The 21,051-nt window shown below is 33.0% G+C and overlaps 4 protein-coding genes across 7 annotated transcripts; 2 read left to right on the top strand and 2 right to left on the bottom strand.

Moving 5' to 3' along the window:
- Position 1: 1 nt before the first annotated feature.
- On the bottom strand, positions 2 to 3,526 carry Cog3 (conserved oligomeric Golgi complex subunit 3). The gene has a single exon (XM_071706425.1). It carries the CDS (start codon positions 3,383 to 3,385, stop codon positions 923 to 925), a length of 2,463 nt encoding a protein of 820 aa, XP_071562526.1. The 5' UTR covers positions 3,386 to 3,526; the 3' UTR covers positions 2 to 922.
- Positions 3,527 to 5,170: 1,644 nt separating this feature from the next.
- On the top strand, positions 5,171 to 8,851 carry LOC139772719 (odorant receptor 4-like). The gene is made up of 5 exons (XM_071706605.1): positions 5,171 to 5,893; positions 6,492 to 6,890; positions 7,969 to 8,167; positions 8,275 to 8,430; positions 8,733 to 8,851. The coding sequence occupies exons 1-5, from the start codon at positions 5,526 to 5,528 to the stop codon at positions 8,778 to 8,780; spliced, it is 1,170 nt and encodes a 389-aa protein (XP_071562706.1). The 5' UTR covers positions 5,171 to 5,525; the 3' UTR covers positions 8,781 to 8,851.
- A 643-nt stretch (positions 8,852 to 9,494) lies between these two features.
- On the top strand, positions 9,495 to 17,501 carry Grip91 (gamma-tubulin complex component 3). 4 transcript variants are annotated; one of them, XR_011718175.1, is made up of 12 exons: positions 9,495 to 9,717; positions 10,388 to 10,569; positions 10,664 to 10,793; positions 10,854 to 11,271; positions 11,445 to 11,947; positions 12,125 to 12,317; positions 12,427 to 12,631; positions 12,705 to 12,926; positions 13,058 to 13,189; positions 13,276 to 13,527; positions 13,865 to 14,141; positions 16,790 to 17,501. XR_011718175.1 is itself a non-coding variant. In XM_071706421.1 (11 exons), the coding sequence occupies exons 1-11, from the start codon at positions 9,639 to 9,641 to the stop codon at positions 14,039 to 14,041; spliced, it is 2,493 nt and encodes an 830-aa protein (XP_071562522.1). In that variant the 5' UTR covers positions 9,495 to 9,638; the 3' UTR covers positions 14,042 to 15,834. The 4 variants fall into 4 exon arrangements, 2 of the variants coding, with proteins under 2 accessions (XP_071562522.1, XP_071562523.1); XR_011718174.1 differs by lacking the exon at positions 16,790 to 17,501 and adding an exon at positions 14,233 to 15,834; XM_071706421.1 differs by lacking the exon at positions 16,790 to 17,501 and having other exon boundaries at positions 13,865 to 15,834.
- Positions 16,127 to 20,908, bottom strand: LOC139772608 (uncharacterized). Its single transcript, XM_071706424.1, has 4 exons — positions 18,080 to 20,908; positions 17,148 to 17,317; positions 16,734 to 16,896; positions 16,127 to 16,405 (listed from the first exon to the last, which is right to left on the bottom strand). Exons 1-4 carry the CDS (start codon positions 18,255 to 18,257, stop codon positions 16,164 to 16,166), a joined length of 753 nt encoding a protein of 250 aa, XP_071562525.1. The 5' UTR covers positions 18,258 to 20,908; the 3' UTR covers positions 16,127 to 16,163.
- Between the last annotated feature and the right edge of the window lie 143 nt (positions 20,909 to 21,051).

The following is a 21,051-nucleotide window of genomic DNA, read 5'->3' as shown; positions in this document are numbered from 1 at the left end:
GTTGAATTTATTAATATATTTATTAATATATATTTTGAATGTATGTTTCAGTAAATACATCATCTCATAAGATGCAATGGAAACGCAATGGCGCATGATAATAATTTAGATTATTATATGTTTGTATTGTATATTCATGCTTCAAGTAATAATATTAGTCAATGGTATTAAAATGTATACTTTCATTATACCTTTATTACTATGGCGCAATTTTACAGCATAAAAAAATTCAAGATGGCAATTTTAATAAAATAAGTACCTATATGTATAAATTGTATTTCTTTTGTCCTCTTTTCAAAATATTAAATTTCGTGACTTTGTTGTAGCACTTTTTTATAAATAGCAAGTTTTAATTTTACTTAACTTTATATTTTACTTAAAATTAATTTAATTAGGTATAATAATAATGGAAATATAAAATTAAACTTAATTACATACACATTCTCATATTACTTTATATTTTATATTGATAAGATTATATAATTTTATATCACATGCCAGAATAATGATAAATTACATAAAAATTCTCTCTCTTTTTCTCTCTCTTCTAATTTTAATCCTAAAATTTAATTGATTCTAAATCAATGTTATTTTAACTTTAATTTACTTAGAAAATTTTATTTTATTACAAAAATTATATCACATGCCAGAATAATTACATATGATCAATTAGATTTAAAAATTATCTCTCTCTCTCTCTCTCTCTCATCTCATTTTAATCCTAAAATTTATTTGACCTTAAATCAATATTATTTTAACTTTAATTTACTTAGAAAATTTATTTTATTACAAAAATTATATACATATAAAATCTAACATAGAAAAAGATTTATTTTTGCACATTTTTTACTTAAATTTATATCAATATTCTATTCAACAATTAATTTTTGAAAACACAACAGAATAAACAAAATTACGTTATTTAATCTTCTTGTTTAGTAAGTGACTGTGATTGTTTCAGAACCGACTGCGATTCTCGATTTGACTTTCCTTGAATTAACGTTGTTGAACTCAACATAACAGAAATCTGTTCTGGCAAAGGACACGCGATCAACAGAAGGTTCTCCGCGTTATAATACTTATTCAATACCTGATGCAATTGCGTGAATGCAGCGCAAATGTTATTCTTCACTGGTTTAAACAGAATGAATTCAGTTTCTTTGTTAGCTAAATATAACTGCATCGATTGCTGTATCTCGGGACATTTGAATTTAATTACCCTCAATACGTCGGCTACTATAGTTGCTATCTCTTGCGGACTTCCTAGGGCATTCTCTTGAATCGAGCTTGCATCAAGCAACTTTTCCTTCTCCAATAACTTAATAATAGGATAAATCAATAAATAAGTTGCGTGTTGTATTAATCGCTGGCACGTAAGTCTCAACTTTGCGTCCACATGCTTCCTCGAGTCGATAAGTTGCTCTTTCATCTGTGGTGCACCTTCCAAAAGAAACTGCAATAACGCGTTGTTCGACAGGGTAAAGAACCTAGAACTCTTTTCGAGCAGCCCGAATGCAGCGGTCTTCACTTTAGAGAAGTCCAAACTATATTCTTTGATAGTAAAATCCACTTGGAACGGAGCAATTTGTTCTCTAAGAATCAGCAAGTGCTTTATCTGAAATAATTCTGCATCTAATGTACTCGCTCTCTTCTCAATTTCCTGTCTGGCATTCTCGATACTCTGAACGCAGAGGGAAATGGCCTCCTGGCTCAATGACTGAAACACGGATCTGTCCACGCAACGGTAGAGCCTCGACAGGCAGACCAGAGTCCTGCGAACCGTGGGATACCACATAGCATGCAGATCCGCTGGAGAACTCCCCATGTGTGTCTTCTGATAAATGGAATCGATAACTATATGATTTCGAGAAACTGGTTCTAGGGCAGAGCTGTCAGTGGACGAGACGGAGATCCTCTTCATGCGGGTCTGGCGAGTCGCTTCCCTGATCGATTCCGCTATTTCTTCCATCATCTTCAGCTTTTCTGGATACGCCAGGTCGCCTGGCGAAGGATTGTAATTCAGTACGTCGGATTGCAGATATAAATGCGCGCGAAATACCAATCTCTCCTGAACATCGTGCAACAGCTGTAAGCAAATGTTTCCGAAGCCTTCCAGTGGTTCGAAGTTGTTCTGCACGTGTTCGTCGAGCATCTCTATTCGTAGAATGCAGCAAATCTCGGCCAATGTCTCGAGATGATTAATGTGTATTATGAAAGGTCTCAATGCGTCATACAGAGAAGTGCACAAGCTCTCCAGGTATGCGGTCAGTCCGCTTGATTGTTTCGAAAAAAATTCGTAGAACAGTTTATGTTCATCTATCGACGCATGCAAGAGCAATGCACAAGAATGTCGCACTAAACTGCAATGGTCGCCATTATATTTTTCCCTTATGGAATTCAGAGACTTCTGTATGCTCGTACCTAGCACCAAGCCTCGCTGACTCCAATAATATTGATGGCACTCAAGCAACAAGCTGTCATATTCCTGCCTTTTGTACGATTTGCTTTCAATTTGCCTGATAACCGGCCTTGTTTTGGACAAGATCGTCTGAAATCTGCCATAGAATAACGCGAGAGCCGTGTCCGTGTTCTCCGATGAATTTTCATTGTCCTTCAAGTTCAAAATGCTTTCAGTGGTTTTAGAGAACAAGTTGGAGATGTAATTCTGTATCAGCGCAATCGCCTTCGACTGGCAATGCTTGTATCTCGCCAGGTAAGTCCCACTTTCATTGTACGACGAGTTGTTTTGCATAAAATCTATGTTTGTGTCAATTTTATCTAATATAGAAAAAAACATTTCGCTGTTCACTGACAAGGTGGACGCGTCTAGCTTCTCTGTAATCACGTCGATCTCCTTGAAATATTTAACGTACTCCGTAATGCCGTCGATTGTCGCATTTAACTGCTTTTGATCGAAGATGAGTTGTTCGCTGGCTTCGTACAGAGAGGTGGTCTTGCTGGAAACCTCAGTATACTGCTTGTAGAGCGCAGAGAAATCGTCCAACGTCTCTTCTATCTCAGAACAAACGTCCTGGCACTCGGACCTCCTCGATTTCAGCTCGTCAAGGTACAGACTGTACTTCATGTCGTACATGGATACGTATTTCCTTTCCAGAAGCAAGAAATGCTGAAGTAACTCCCGATACCTTTCTATCGGGGGTGTACTCTCCTGAGAATTCTGCTCGTGTAGCTTCTCATCGCCATCGATCACGCTGGACTGTAGATTCGATAACGGGAAGAACGAAGTCACAACGATCTCCAGACTTGTCAAGCAATCCTTTTGACACTCTGTCAACGGGGCCAGAGAATTGTCGTTCTCGTCCCACTTAATGAGGTTATGCGGAATTACCTTCGTCTGAGACATGATTTTATTTGCAACAGACATTTTCAAATAATCACATAATCGCACGTGTCTCGTTTACGCGTAAGTACTGGTTGTGTAATTGAATTTAAGTGCGCGTATTAAATCGGCAATTCCAGAACCTCGTAAAACTTGACAGGAACTGTTGACGTATAATACTCGACTGTCGACAGTGTCGACATGGCTCAACATGATCGACATTATCGATTCGATATACGTCTCGACTTCTCGACACGCTCGCTTAACTCGCTCTACTTGACTAATTGATGTTAAAGTCAAGTAGACGCGCATTTTTTACATATTATAATTTTAAAAAATCGTACGAGTAATATAATTATTTCATCACGCAGCAAAATTTCTTTTACTGGTATATATTATGTAATTATTTTCATTAGAAACTTAGGTAACGTTTATATCGGTAAGCGATATCGCTTATCGGTAAGTGATACGTCTTATTTTTTTAAAAACAAATAGATCTGATATGGTGGAGATATATTTAAGTAATATATTGAGAGTATATATATTAAAATATAATATGTATATATAATGAAGACGAATTGAACAAACTCACCTATCCACTTTTTTCTATAGATCAGTATATAAGCGATTTCACATCAGTTTTAGGTGATCAAGTATTTCCTCTGCTACTGATGTCCATTTGTCAACGATGATCGTTTCGTAATGGAACCATTATTAAGAAGTGTATACGTTCGAAGTTCAACGATAAAGTTGTTTGAATAAGAGGGGTAGAATATGGAGAGAATTGAGAACTTGTATACTGAACGCCCTTATTTATTATGAAATAGGCTCTTCAACGAGCAGGAGAAGACGATATCGAGATAGGTAAATACACTTGTTTTCAGCCGAATGTGCAAGAGATAAATATAGCATTACGCAGACATATAATTATACGTGAAAATGGAGGGTGAATATTAGTCGTTCTTGCAAACGTCGTAATATAGATTATTTATTAATGATTACAGAGACATTATAGAACGACGCGGAACACAGCGAACACGCCCCTGGCAAATCAACTGGTAATTTTCTCCTCTATAAAATTATCATAATTCTTGGAAGAAAATGTGAAAAAGAGATGTTGATTCACTCGAATACTTATTAATGCTGTTACTTGCGAGAATTTTATAATAGATGCCTGCACGGAAGTGTATTTCACTCCCTGAGAACACGACAATATGTTGGAATTTCTCGGGGGCGGATTACATTTTTCTCAATTGTATGACATGACATCGTTACATTACGTATAATTACAACTTTGATACCGGTAGTAAGGTACCGACAAGCTTCCGCGGCGTCAAATTATTAATAGATTGTTAATTTTAAGTCGTATAGGGATGACGAAATTGACGCAAACGCGCTTATCCGTAGTGCCTTACGAACCTTTGTCGCGCATGTGCTAACTTTTTTTATTGATACAAATGTTAGTAGTTACTTGATTCCGTTTTGTTATCAACGTTAACTATAAGGTATTCGCACAAAGCAAGCATACTGCATAAAGTTACATACAAGAAGTAAGTTTACAGAAATATTTTTTGTACAAAATAGTCTTTTATATATTTGAATATATAATTATTTAAATATATTTAAATATTATTTTTAAAAGAGAGACAGTGTTCCCATAAAATACATACTGCAATGTCGTGTACGAGGTCCATTCAAAAAGTTTCCAAACTTTGTTTTTATAATTTTTAAGGGTTCACTTACAATTTATTCAGCCCTACCTCCTTCGAAATATGTTCCTTCTCGGTTGACACATCACTCGATCCTAATCTGACCCCCGCAAACTTTTTTTTTTTAAACAAAATCCACGTTGAAAGGCCAAAGGATTCGACATCAGGGAAAATTCGCAGACGGACTTACGTGCAATCTCGAAAAATGCGGGACTGCTTCTAGAAGTGAAAACGGCATTGAGAGTGATATGTGTCAACCGAGAAAGAACATATTTCGAAGGAGCTGATAAGGCTGAATAAGCTGTACATATGTAAATCTTAAAAAATTATGAACAAAAATCTGGAAACTCTTATTTGAAGATTTCATACAATTGTCGCTACGTAGTAAGAATAAGAATACTTAGTGCGAGGCTATTTATAAGATTACTTTTTTAAAATAAATATAAGAAAATTTATCACTTTTGATTGTAGCAACTATGAAAATACAGATACTCTCTTTCAATTTCTTATTATACACCATCTCTGGTTTGTGGCGACCAGTTCAATGGTCGTCGAAATGCTCCAAGTTGCTGTATAGTGTGTTCACTTTCTTCACGATATATATGTTGATGTATCTGTTCCTGACTCATTTGATGTATATCATCTTTGTTGTCGAAAACCTAGCAGACTTGGCCTCGTGTTGCTTTCTTTTCCTCTCGATAACCAGCGTATTGTTCAAAGCGAGTACTGTTGTAACCTATCGCGATCGGATTATTAATTTGATCGAAATACTGCAAGAGGAACCTTGCAAAGCCTGTGATAAGGAAGAGATTGATATTCAGATGAAATTCGATCGTTTAATCAGGTTGGTATATTTAAGCGCTGATACGATTGTCAACGATATTACAGTAAATAATTAAATCGATGTGAGTCGATAATATATACAAACTGAAAAAAAGTCATGTACCATTTTGCAAAATTCACAAAATATAGTTATTGAGCAATGAATTAAACTGTTTGAACCAATGTGCGTGTGGAATGTGGAAAAACTTAAGTAGTAAGACTTAAACAATGATCAAATTGACCAATCAGTCAAGTATTCTCAAAAACTTAAGATAAGCTATTGGTCAATTTGCTTACTGCTTAAGTCTCACTGAAAAACCCATGCTGTGACATGACCGAGTCCGACTGCTTCTTATGTGCTCATTCGCTCAGACGTTTGAGTTAATTATTCAATAACTATTATGAATTTTGCAAAATGGTACGTGACTTTTTTTTCAGTTTGACCCAATCTACCATCACCTTCCGGTTGGTCAGTTACTTATTAGACACTCTGTATATGAAAAATTTTTATAGGAACTCTGGGGAGTGTTACTCAATTCGCATAATTTTAAGATAGGGTTCTTGTCTGTCTTCATTACATACCGATTATTATATATTTATTATGTATTTTTGAAATGTAGATCATATTCTTTGCCTTATATAATCTTGTGCTCGATGTCGGCGATATGTGGTGCGATAGGAGGAACGCTATATATGTTAGAGGGCCAGATACCATATGGGTTTGTGTGGGTACCTTGGGATTGCACCTCGTTTCTTATACTGTTCTTTACGTCTGTTCAAGAGATTGTAGCTATAATTATTGGCATATTTGTAAACCTCGCGACAGATACCATGGTATTAGGATTTTGCTTACAAACATGCGCACAATTCGAAATTCTGAAGCATCGCCTTCAGAAAATGATAAAATTCTCATATAGTGAGAAGAAAGGGGAGGGCACCCTGACAAGTTCGTTGAACAATACATCGAATAAAACGAGTAGATTATCGGAACACGTTTCTTATCATCTATGTATAATCAGGTTTGTCAAACGGATAATAGCTACTCTTTATCTGTGTATATATTTTTTAAATAAATATGTTAAATAATACTCGATATATGCATTAGATGATTTTTAAAGGAATGTAAATCTGCAAGCAAGAATATTTCGCCTATCATGCTAGCAGATGTTTTTTTAAAAATCAAGTTGCACTTTATTTTGTGTCTGAAAATGACAATTTATAAAACATTTTCACAAATCAATCAAAATTAAAGTAACATAAAACAAATACAAGCGAGCAATCAAGATTAAAATATTGCTCAGACTTAGGCCCAGTTTCACAAGTCGGTTAACTTTTAATCTTAGATTAACTCACTCTTCGTCTCCTTCTAACGTCCCCCTTAGATTAACTCACTCTTCGTCTCCTTCTAACGTCCCCCTTAGAAAGAGACGAAGAGTGAGTTAATCTAAGGGGGACGTTAGAAGGAGACGAAGAGTGAGTTAATCTAAGATTAAAAGTTAACCGACACTTGTGAAACTGGCCCTTATTCAGCATTGTCTAACGGTGGATGATCTTGAGAATATATAGGTCAAGAATAATATTATAGGTCGTTAAATTTCTTATGACAAAAATTACAAAAATAATTTCTTATGACCTTATGACAAAAATTACAAAAATCACAAAAAAGTTACGATTCCGTTATAAAAAATAAAGGTGATCTCCATATTATTTGGTGTCTCCACTCAGATATATATTATTTTTATAAAAATAAGAGTCTTCCCTTTAAAACTATCTTGCGATCTTGAAAAAAATCGCAGTTTTCTTTCTCGCTTAGTTTCGAAAAAATTCCAATGTATCGATTAAAATAGAACATATTCTGTAATAATCTCATACGTCCCAATACGTACGTTGTAATAACTTTTTAGTTGTATATATGTAATATATAGCTGTATACAGAGAAACATTTTATTCTGAAATTGAAAAAAATTAAATTTTTTGGGGGGGGGTGATTGTTTAAAATGGGGTACTCTATATGCAACTTTTTAGCTATATATATGCTCTGTATATGTAATTGTAACGCGACATGCAATTTGTACGATAATGCATAAATATTTATAGACTTGTCGAGATGATTAACGATGTATTCAGCCAAGTAATCTTCGTTCAATTTAGTACCAGTATTTTGGTACTATGTACATTAGTATACCGTGTGTCTTACATGACAGTTATAGACATAGCTAGTTTAACCTGCTACTTAATTTGCATGTTTATGGAGATTTTTTATTATTGCTGGGCCGGAAACGAAGTCACACTTAAGGTAGTCTATAAAGATATATATTTAAGCAAAAAATAATGCTTTGCAAGATTTTTACGATAACAATTTCTAATGACACTAATTTAGTCTAATCATTATTGTTTGCGCAGAGTGCTGGATTTGGCGACGAGATATATAACATGGACTGGGTATTGATGACAAGTAGCGAACAAAAGGATCTGTTGATGATTATGAAGCGTAGCACAAGACCTATAAAATTGACCAGCAGCTTTTTAGTGACATTGTCGTTGGAATCGTATAGCAATGTCAGTATTAAAATTAAAACTAAAACTACCGACGATTAATTTCTACTAATTACGTACATTATGCACATAAAAAAGGAGATAAAGGGGGACAGTAAATTGATCACTTTAATCATTTACGTATTGCAACAAAAGTCAGTAGAAAAATCTCAGAAAATGCACCGTTATATTTGAATTTTTATAAAAAAAATTACAAACCAGTGCACATGCAGTGACTACTTATTTGATATTGTAGTTTTAATGTTAGATTCCTCAAATGCATATATATAATGTCTTATACTAACTTTATTTATTTTACTTTACAGCTTATGAAGACATCTTTCTCTGTATTTAACATTATGCAACAATTTTAATGTTTTATTCGTGTCCTTTGGCAATGCACTTTATGTACACAGTAATCACGAATAAATCACTTATCGCAGAATATGATAATTCCTTTTTTTTCAAGAGACAAAATGGCTAGCGTGCGATTGTTAACGATTATAATAGATACGAAATTCAGATAATTGAAGGGAACTGCATAATGATTTGACAGCTTTTTCATTTCTTTAATTAAACTTTATTTCTTGTAAAAAACACAATACAAAAATTATCCTTTCAATTATTTTTTAAATTTTTCTTATTATTCAAAAGAGCAGAATATCTATAAGAAAAGTGCGATATATTTTTAGATAATAAATTAAAAAAAAAATCATAAATATATAATCTGTGAAGAGTATAAATGTGTAAGTGACAAAAATGCTATTTTTTAGATATACATATACATATAAGTTATCCGCGTATTTAAAAAAATTCTCCTATATTGATATATGCTTTTGCTCGTCTGTTTATTCTTGGTGATGCATTTAAAACTGTGTGTACCAGGTGTATTTTTAATCAATTAAATTGTAAATATTGCTTGGAAAACTAGCGATTGTATACCGACAAATCATGAACTACGAAGTTCTCTAACGTTAAAGTGAATGAAGATGGCGCGACGAAAACGGACTCCACAATAATTTCGGATCTCTCGAGCTTCTCTCTACGCTCGAGGAGAACAATGGGAAGATGCGCGTACGTACGTATTTACTAAGTATTTGCCCGATTTGCCGCTTGATTAAAATTGCGAAGCAAATACGGCGCAGGACGGCCGTCGAACGGTGGAGTAAATATTTTATTTGTACGTGATATAATATCGAGCGGGATTATAGCGAGCGTCACACAACACGAACATGAATCCCGCGGAAGCTGAAACTATCGCTGACCTGGTTCAGAACATGATTATTTCTCTGTGCGGCGAACAAAAGCCAGGTTAGTTTTCCCAAAGTTGTACCACTGCCGAAGATTTTATATTCAGAAAAATTCACGATATGTCATTTCGCGCGAATTAATCGCGGCGTTATTTATTTTAAACAATGCAACTAAGCGTTGTTAATGTCTCGTCGTATTTCTGTTAATAAAGCATCGCTTGTACCGTACTACGATTGTATTGTATGATGAGCTTTTTAAAAGTACGACGTATAATCATTTTAAATATATTTGAAGAGAGTTAGAGTAAGAATCCCTGGCGGACGTTTTTCATAAAATCTGATTATGCGTTATTAATGTGCTCTCCAATAAACGAGTCTACTAAAAAAAGTCGTCGCTCGCGTCTGATTTAATGAGGAACGTCGAATGACAGATGTAAAGCGTCCTGAGACTCCTGAGGATTAATTAGCTCCGAGGTGGCGCACTTTGTCTCTGCCATATATCTGATGCTCTTTAAATCGCTTTAAATCCAGACGCGAGTAGTGATAATCTTTTTGAACAGATTAGAATTCGGGTGTACATAGTGCCCTGGAATTGTCGATTTAACAGTTCAGATCTTTTAGGACATTTTTCACAAGTTGCAACACACAAATTTGCAAATATCACCTAAAATATGATAACATAATAAAGATATGCGATACACAAGCTACAACATATTTTTCATATCTTTTAGAGTCGATCAGAAGATTTATGCGTTTTTCCCTTGGCTTACTGTCGTCTACTCAAGGCATAGAAACATTGAGAGAGGATGAAGTGACTGTAGCAACGTATATAAAGAGTAAATTATCGCCACGTGATGCAGTGCAGTTTGATAAGCTGCACAATGATTTGAAAGATGGGGTACAAAATCTCCTGGTTTAAATCTTTCCATGTCTTTTGCTTCAATCGTATTCATTCATGTCTACTGTTTGGATAAATGTTTTTATATCAATCTTCTTTCTTTCATTAGCCACTGAAGAATCGTACGAGCGTTCTAATATTCCTACTGAACATGGGCCAGTCGGTGGAACAAATGAAGGACAAAATCTTTTCGTTTCCAGATATGAGATCGCAGTTAAGCCCAGTCGCGTCCACTAGTGGTAAGATCGACGCAATCGACATTTGTCAAAGTATTATCTAATCGTTTCTTATATATTTAGGACAATCGTCACAAACGTTATGTTCTCAAGCACAAGTTGTATCGTTAAATACCACAGAGACAAATTCGAAAGGATTATTAACGAATCCAAGTAAAATATTCAACGAGGAGTGCGTTTCAGAAGATGTACTAGTCCAGGACTTGATATATTCCTTTCAAAGTGTCGAAGGGAAAATTTTAAAGTTAGATTCCAGCTATGGCTTTCAGATAGACCCCGTAGCAAAAATTAATAGATCACAAAAACAAGCTGTTTTAAGACTAAGCGAACTGGGATACCTGCATAGCATAGTACGAAAAGGATTAGAGAGAATGTCTGTTGCTGGTGCAGGCAGAGTTACCGATAGTTTCGTTGCTGCGTTACATAAGGAACTGTCAGAATATTACAGATTCATAGCCATAATGCAAGAAGAGGTGAATAGGTAAGAAATTAAACATATAACAATGTCGTATTTCAAAGATATAAGCTCCACAAAGTTGCATTATTTCATAAATCCAATAACGATATTTTTCTTGCTTGAAATACTCTTGAAGAATATTTACGATACAATATTGTTTATATTATAAAATAATATAAGTGTAACAATTGAAACAGATCACAAAATCAAATGATTACATATGGAGTTACATTGTCTCACTTACACCTTTGGGCATGCGATCCGTTGGAAACTCTAAAGTGGTTAGCGAGTATAGTAAGAGCTTGCCAAGGCCAGAAAGGTGGCGCATTAGCATCTACTGTTTACGAGTTCAGCTATCACGGGGATGTCATTGTGAAGAATTTAGTTAAAAGAGTTTTGGAAAGTGTTTGCAATCCCCTGTACAACATGTTAATGAGATGGATCGCTGATGGGGAGCTGGACGATCCGTACAAGGAGTTTTTTATTCAAGCGTGCAATGATGTTAGTGGCGACAGAATGTGGCATGAGAAATATCAAGTGAGAAATTCAATGGTGCCATCCTTCCTTAGTAAAGCACAAGCGAGGAAGATTCTAGGAACAGGAAAAAATATTAATTTCTTACGTGAAGTTTGTAAAGACTTCTCACCGTGGCAAGATAGACACGCAGATATGTTTAGGAATAGTGATGAGGAATATAATGGTTAGTAATAATGGATTGATGATTATTGTTACAAGATGATTTTATAATTTGTCGTTTTTCTCGTTACTATATTGAAAATATTTGTAAGTTATAAAAATTTTGGCTAATGTCAATTAGATTGTTATAGCTTCGTCAAACTTGGAAGGATATTTAATTCTTATATTATTCATTTTTTAGTTGAAATCTTTTTCGATATGGATCCAGACGGTCGTCTGCAAACTATGATGGATGCTGCTTATAAAGAAACTTCAACAAGAGTTGTTGAAATATTGACAAAACAATATCATCTGATGGATCATTTGCAGGGGATTAAGGGATATCTCTTGCTTGGTCAAGGCCACTTTATTCAACATCTTATGCACTTATTAGAGTAAGAATATTTCTTGTTGATGCACTTAATAGTATTAATTGTATTAATATTTTTGCGTTTTAGCATGCGTATTCCAGATCTAAGAAATTGTTTCGATTATACATTTTAGGCCTGAATTAGCCAAACCAGCAAGTTCTTTATATCCTCATAACATATCATCTATACTTGAAACTGCAATAAGAGCAACCAGTACAAAGTTAGATGATTTGGATGTGCAAAAACGTTTAGATGTCAGACTATTAGCCCCTTCAGAAAATGAAACAGGATGGGACGTCTTTATTCTAGATTATAATGTTGATGGACCTATAGGAACGGTAAATACATTAATTGCAATATTTAATCTTTATGTTAAATTAACCTAATGAATCATGGTCAATAATTTATCAGATTTTGGAGCCATGCAGACAGACGTATCAAACGGTCTTCTTTGCTTTATGGAAAGCAAAGAGAATGGAGTCGATTTTATCTGCTATTTGGAAGCAACAGACAACGTCAGCGAAAATGTTTAGAAAAATGCCGGAAGTATTGCCCATCCAGAATCATATTCATTTAATTACTAGTAGTATGGTTCATTTGGTCCATCAAATGCAATATTATTTTTTATTTGAGGTAAGACCGTGTCACAGTAAAAGCTATTATTAGTGATCAAGAACCACCATTAATTTAATAATGGGCAATTTAATGAATGGGAACTGTTTTATATTGCATATTGACAAATAAAAAACTTATATTAATTAAAGGTAATCGAATGTTCTTGGGATACATTTGCAAAGCAACTTCTCCAGGCGTCATCTCTTGATGATATAATTGCAGCTCATAGTCATTTTGTTGATTCTGTACAGCATGGTACATTATTGGATGAAAAATCGCAAGTGAGTATTAGATCATATTTATGACAATATATATGTATACGAATGCACATTTTTATTACAAATGCACACTATTTCCGATGTTACAGGAACTTATGGACCACTTACGCTCAGTCTACAGTCCAATACTAGATCTCCAAAATCTCGAGGAATCTTTCCTTGCGCGTGCTACACAGGAATACGAGGCAAGATTAAGTGCCGATAATTTTGGGCAGGAACAAACGAAAAAATGGGGTCGTACAAATAAAAAAGATCAAGAAATTACAGAAAAAGAGGCAGCATTTTCAAAATATCTGAATACACTTTCAATACAATTGAGACTACTTTCGAGAACCTATCAGGTAATAATCAAATGGAGTATTAATTCTGTTCTTATAAGGCTGCATTCCGATATTCGCTGTCAGTACTAAAAATCTATATTTTTCTATATTTTATGTCACGTATACTATGGATTTTCAGTACTAACAGTTGCTGACAGTAAATATCGGAATGCAGCCAAAATATCATCATTATTTTCCTATCCACATGATTCTTTTGTCGTAATAGAGCAATAATTTATATATTATTCCTTAAAATAAAATGTAAAGAGCAATTGCTTTCTTTTTTTAAGTGTATCTTTTCTCAAGAGAAGAAAAATATGTTTATTTCATTTTTAAAAGTATATATTCTTTCTTTCAGGATCGTGTGAAAAAATTTCTATTAATGCTTGCTTCCGCTGAAGATGTGTCGCTGCAGTTACTTAGTGTACGATTAGATTTTAATGAATATTACAAGAGTAAAGATAGCCGACTAGTTGTGCCATTAACATATCAACATCGCAGACAAAGTGATCAGACTTTCTTTGGATGCAAGTGACAATTGGCAGCAGAAAATTTATTTGAGACCTTTAACGATTCAAGTTACCTTTCAAATAAATGCTGTACCTCAACTGAGCAGAATCCATCTGACGTTAATAGTAAGGATACAAGGATATTTGATTTTTCCAACAATCACCCTTCATTTTGTTCTTTATATCGACATCATGATACCACCAATTTTTTTTATAGACCACACTCATCCAAAATGACGACAGATGTCAATGACTCTGTCGCTTTGCACAAAAAAAGATGTAGAACCAATTTGAGAAACGCTGAGTTAAGTAAACGTACGTTTAGAATATTTTTGGAAAAACAGATATTGTCACATGTGGAGATAGAAATTCAGAAAAACACCCAAGAGCCACGAACTCCGTTAACACCCAATTTTAATTTTGACGAAAGCGACTTTGCTTTAAGCAAAATACGATTAACGCTTTCTCCGTTTCAAACAACCATATCGGAAAAGAAGTCATCTGTAAAAAATAATTTAACTTTACCAAGTTTAGAAGCTAAATTGTGTAATTCTAGTAATAGTGCTATAAAAATCACTAATGCAATTGTAAATCGTGAAAATGATTCTGAAATTAATGTGTATGAGAATCCTATTCAAAACAAATCAAAAGTTTCCACTTATACTGCACCTGCGTCTAATCAAAATACCTCAAATCTTAAAATGAACACAGCAGTTGATAAGCCATCCAACTATTCGTCGATATATGCTAATAGTCCAGAATGGTTTCAAGATAGCGAGACTGTATCAGTTCATGGATCTCTATTAAGTGAAACTATTTCGGACATTAGCGCATGTAATTCAGATTTAAGAAGAAATACCAATCGCAAACGGTATCGTTGGAAACGTATACTTTTTTGTTGTGTTAATTGAGTTCGACATTTGTATGTTACCAACAATCAAAAAATATATTTGAGATAGAGAAATCTGTCTCTAAAATTGATATATTTTCTTATACTGAATTAATAATTCACGATATTGATATTAACTATATTGATAAACGTTGACTTATGAGATACATTACTTTTAATTTTTACTATTTTATGCACTGTTTGCTGTATTTCTACAAAGTTTTAGTGTCTAAGATTTTGTGATTATTAGAAAGTTATATACAAAGTATAATCCATAAGCTATCCTCAGCAAATTTCAGTAACTGCAAAGAAGTTTAAAACTTATATTTTTCACCATAGAATAGAATATTGATCAAATAGTACAAAGTAGTATCTTTCTGCCGTGTTTAACTATGGATAAGAGTATTATTTTTACTTTTCTATTGCAATCTATATTTTTGGGATGATTAGTTACATTACTTTTATTATCTGCGAAAAAAATTTCATACTTTTTATTTTTATTAGATATACATATTGATATACATTTTAGTTTTGCAGACTTCTTTATTATTAGATATAAAGGTACACACATTCTCTTTAAGTTGTACACATACGCTTCATATAGACTGTATATAATAAGTCATCATATTTAATTCCTTGCCATATTAGAAAATTAATGCACTTCGGAAAACATAAGCTATTTTTATATTATTATTGAAATTGTGTTGCTATGTATTTAATATTTGTAATAAATTCAGAATTTATTATAAATTGTATTATCTTTTTCACTCAACTGCAACGTTAAGCAACATAAAATGCAAGTTGTTATTTAGATCATTAAATAGGACAAAGTAACAAATTAAGTATAATCCTAGTATGTTTCCCATTATTATATTTAATATTGAATAGAATGTATAATGCAGTTCTAATAAAATCTGTATAAATACTGAATCTTTTTTAAATTAGAAAAAAATTATCAGTTTTATAAATAGTATCTATATGTATTTAAAAAATAAATTTCTTTCAGTACTTAAATAAAATAAAATTAATATACCTATACCCACATAGGTATGTATATAGGTCGGGAAAGAGATAGAAGAATGATTGACGAACAAAGTCCACAAATATTACTTACTCATATTATTATATTACATTACATGTTTCTTTTACACAATGGACAAATATATTAAATGTATATATTTTCTGTTAACCACTACTTTTATAGAAGTTCATAATACATCAGATTTGGTTTATTTATTAGTTGCAGAAAATATAATAAATTAATGTTTGAATTGTAATGGCATCCAAGAGAGAGAAGGCCATGGATATGTTGTAGGTAATTGCATACAATTGAAGCCTTCAAACTTGACAATCTCCACGCTTGAAATGCCATTGTGTATACTCATATAATCAGCTGGATTATTATTTGACACATGCGAATGCTGTTGTAAACGCTCAGGAATTTGTAAATTATTGATGACGGGAGGCTTCTGATTGTAGAAACCATAATAAGAACGATCACCTATGAAGAAGAATTTTTCAGTCTCTTTCGTATCTTATAATTGATAACATTACTTCAAATATCTTTTATGTTTTGCATAGTTAGAGAATAATGATAAAAGATTAATTTCTCAAAATCGAACTTAAAATCTGTTTGAAGACGTTTCTTCGATGATTTTAGTAACGTATTGTTGATTAGCTTGATTGATTTATTAATTAGAATTATCAAATAAGAAAGCAATGATTAATATATTTAGAACATTAATAACCACTCGGTATAATAAGTATAATGGACAATAAATAAAGCAAGATAAAGTTTCTATTTTTTATCGCTAAAGTATTATTATTACCATGTGATTTCATGTGATGGTGTAAGGCGCCAAGTTTGCAAAATCCCCTGTTACAGACGGGACAACGTAAGGGCCAATTACCGGTGTGAGAATATCCATGAGCCCTTAAATCACCGGGAGTTGGAAAGGATCGTCCACATTCATCACACTTGTGTGGTTTTTCCTGCATTTTAAATTATACATATATATTAGATACATATTACTAGCATATGCACTTTTCGCAGTGTATTTTTTTACGTATAATTTCTATTGACAGTTACCGTACAAACGTCTGATAATTAGAATCATCTTTCTCTTTTACTCTAGGGAAAGATGATTCTTACAACTCGATTTATTCTATATTGAACTGCCTTGTCATACTCCAAGTCGTACTACTTATTAAACTTATTAAACTTATTAAACTAAAAAAAATACCTTATAATGCGTCATGCGGTGGTAATACAAATTCGACGATGCTGTAAAACGCTTTCCGCACATTGGACATTCATGAGGACGTTCACCAGTATGAATCCTAACGTGAGTATTCAATGAGCTGCTCGTGCTAAACATCTTCCCACATATTGCGCAACCATGTGGCTTTTCGCCTGAGAATAGTTTTTAAAAAATATAAACTGTAATGTTATCTGCGAATCTTTTCTGTGTTTACATCATCTCTATGTTAGATGTATAGATAATTTCCAGCATAGATACTAATATGTTCATTATATTAAAAATTCGAAATGTAAAATAATTCATAATAGACTAAATAGACTAAATTTGTAAAAAGAATTATAGAGAAATTTCTTTTCATACAATCTTTTCCGCTGCACGAAATCTAAATTTATTGCTTCCTCATAGAGCAAGCTTTGTTTAAGCTCCAAACAAGTTTTTGCACAATGATATTTTACATCAAAATTTTTTAAAAATCTTTTTAAACTTTTTAAAAAAACTTTTTAAATTTTAGAAATAAATCCTGTTTCACATTTTATTAACTATTAATTAATAATAATTATGACATTTAGTGTTATTTATCATAAATAATGGTGTATTATTCTAGAAATCTAAAGAAATGTTGTAAGACGTGATTATCCCATTATAGTTTGAATTTTTTAAATGCCCTATTTAATGCTTCTAAAAAATATGTATTATATGTATAATGTATAATATTAATTTTTTTATTGAAAAATTGCGTTATTTTAATTTTATTTATAATTAATAATGATCAGTTTTGGGACTTTAGAGAAAGAAAGAAATGTAAATCAAAGGGAGTAAAGCTCATATGGATTTTTAATCCCGATAATTCATAAAAGGAAGAATTCATAAAGGAAAAGATCCATAAATTCTTTACATATTTTTCTCAAATTTACCTGTGTGCGTTCGCAGGTGTCTTTTTAAAAGGGAAGGTCTGTCAAAACTTTTACCACAAGTTTGACAGGGAAGACGTCGTTGAAATTTCAAAGTACTAATAACATCAGTTTTCCATGCAGTCCCATGTCTACTCAAGTCCAAGGGTGCATTCTGTGTTACGTTCCATACTATTAACATATTTACGCAATTAATTACATTATAATTATATGATATTAGACTTCTCTAGTATATGCTTGTAATTTTTTGAGAAGAGAACACATTTTTATGTTTATAATAATGCTTTCAAATACAGTACTTTTGTAACGAATTTACACATTACGATTTTATTGAAAATCTCTGGTATCACTTTAATAACTAATGAAACAAGAAATGTTTTTTTTAAAATATGTTATAGTTTTCAAAAAACAAAAATATTTCTTAAAGATAAATTCATTATCTTATTATCCATTTCCACGTATTCTTGCATGCTGTTGTAATTTTTTATCTGTATAACAACTCAATAATAATGTTCTACACTTACCGGACATTACGATAATTTGCTGTTATCGATAACTTGTCAAGTTGCACGAGCAATTGAGTTTAGGAACAAATAAATGAGTTCGAATTGCACGGTTCTTCACACGCGTAACATGTTACTACTTCGGACAGATTAAACACGACAGATTAAGGGTAAGAAACGGTGCAACCGCAAACGACCCTCCGGCGCATGTCGAAGGCGGCGTTTTCGCAAAGGGCGGAGTTTGATCGTCGTAATATGCTTTGCAATTGTCTGTGTGGTATATACATACACCTCGAAACTCCTTGTATAACATCATTTTCGTTACATGTAGAGATAACGCAACGAGATAACAGAAGAATGTCACATTAAATTATAGCGTTTTCGACTGGCGTGAGTTTGACCCAACTCAAATCCACTCCAGTCGAAAACGCTATTAGAAAAAGTATAATTTTTATGTTTCTCATCATTCGCATAAAAATCCGTTTAGAGACGAGAACTTTTTTTGTCTCCAGAAAGATCTGGCATCAACATCGACTGTTATAAAAGCCGAAGGGCAAGGCGCAAAATCTTCGAATCTTAGATTAATACATTAAAACCGCTTGAATTTTATAATATAATTAAACATTCTATGTTTCAATGCTTTGCCGTGACTTTCAGTTTCCGAGATACTATTGCCACATTTTGCTGTTGGCGCCGTCCGGTATTACAATAAGAGACACGATATAAGTTGCGCGTAACGCAGCAAGACGAGGGTACACAAAATAGACTCGTTCAATAATTTATTTTATAAGAGATTATACGTTTATCACATGATAAAAATTATGGAATATGCTGATTAAATTTTTTCTACATGAATTTAAGCACAAAGTGCCTGATCTCAGATTAGACCATCTATACAATATTTTTTTATGCAATTTGGAAATTTTAGAAATGCACCTAGAAGATCATTTAATATCACACCAATCTCTTTGTAAGTCATGAAATCCTCAATGAAAAAAACATGAATCTTTTTGTATAATTTCATCCAATTACTATTTTCATTGTGTTTCGTTAATAGTTATTTTGTTAATAGTGTGCTTATAAATATTTTATGTGAATAGCGATTTAAATCTAAAACACAATAAGTCTGCTTTGCAAGAAAAAATACTTCCATAACTGATCTTCTATGTCTATGTTGACATTGAACAAAGATATTCCTCGTTGAATATATATTTATAAAGTTGTCCGCACGTTCCTCGAGATCCATTTGTTTGTAGATTTGTACCATGCAGGCAACAATATGTTACATATACGCGTCGATATTAGATCGTGAAATAGACTCTATCATACAAATAAAGCTTATGAAGCAGGTAGCCGGTAGTGCTTTGTCATCGTACTCATTATTATCTACACAGTATTCGCCTGGAAGCACTGGCGCGAAAGAGGAGGTGAGATAATTCGTCGTGTGGCATCGGGCCATCGGACGTCCTGCCGTGCGAAACCCTCATTTGTCAACGCGGAGGATATTAAAGCCATTGAATGCCCCGCAGGATCTTTACAAATCGGTTCTTCATCGACCATAGGCAACAATGTGCATATTTTTGCTGTGTAGCGGTGTAGTATTATCGAAACCGATCGATTTTCCCGTAGCGTATAAACTACCGTTAAACGTTCCCGAGTCTTTTCACGGCTCAGGTATTCGGAAACAGTAAAACCTTCGACAGGCCAAATAATATAAATATAAAGCTTCTTTCTCAGATTGTTAATCCTATAATCCTGTAATATACTAAGATTTTTTTTTCAAGGAAATAAGATTCCTTGCAGTTTGTCAAAGAATCTTAGAACTTCGAAAAAAACGTGAGGTGGTGGTATTCCATTTATATAGAAAGAGACAAGTTCTTTTTACAGACACAGAACGCTTCGTTTTGAAATATGTTCGTATTAAAAATTTGTTTGTACTTCGATTAACAATATATCCCAGATATATTTCAAATAATATAAAATCCATTTTTGTTTCCAAATCCTCGATAATGTATTTATTTATTTCAACGGTCCACTTTCTCTTACACTGTTTGTATTTAAAGTAAAATTAGAATTAAAATATTAAAAGTGTCTTTTTTATTATAGTTAAGTAACTCGTGTGCAATTAATTTAATTTTATGTGCGTGTGTTATATCATAATTATCGTTTATATTTATAAAATTATGCTACCACACATTAATTGTTATATTTATTAGAAGGACATTAGGGTATGAAGTAAACGATTTATTTTACGCTCTTTTACGTTTGAAAATGTCTCGTTAAATTCTTTATATTTTATGAACGTGCTTTGAACGTGAGAGAAAAAAAGTCTATTGGAAACATTTTCCGCGCATTTATTTTTAATGTTTAAAAATATCCTAGAAGTGTCGTTGTATAGAATAGCTTAAAAGGGAAACGATGTAAACGGCGATGATGGTTCTAGCTAAAAAAGGACTGGTCGTTTGAAATGAG

The sequence above is a fragment of the Temnothorax nylanderi genome, unplaced genomic scaffold (assembly GCF_030848795.1).
Source record: "Temnothorax nylanderi isolate EJ_2023f unplaced genomic scaffold, tnyl_v1.0 TNYL_tig0052_pilon, whole genome shotgun sequence".
Lineage (NCBI taxonomy): Eukaryota > Metazoa > Arthropoda > Insecta > Hymenoptera > Formicidae > Temnothorax > Temnothorax nylanderi.
This window is presented reverse-complemented; position numbering and strand designations above follow the sequence as displayed.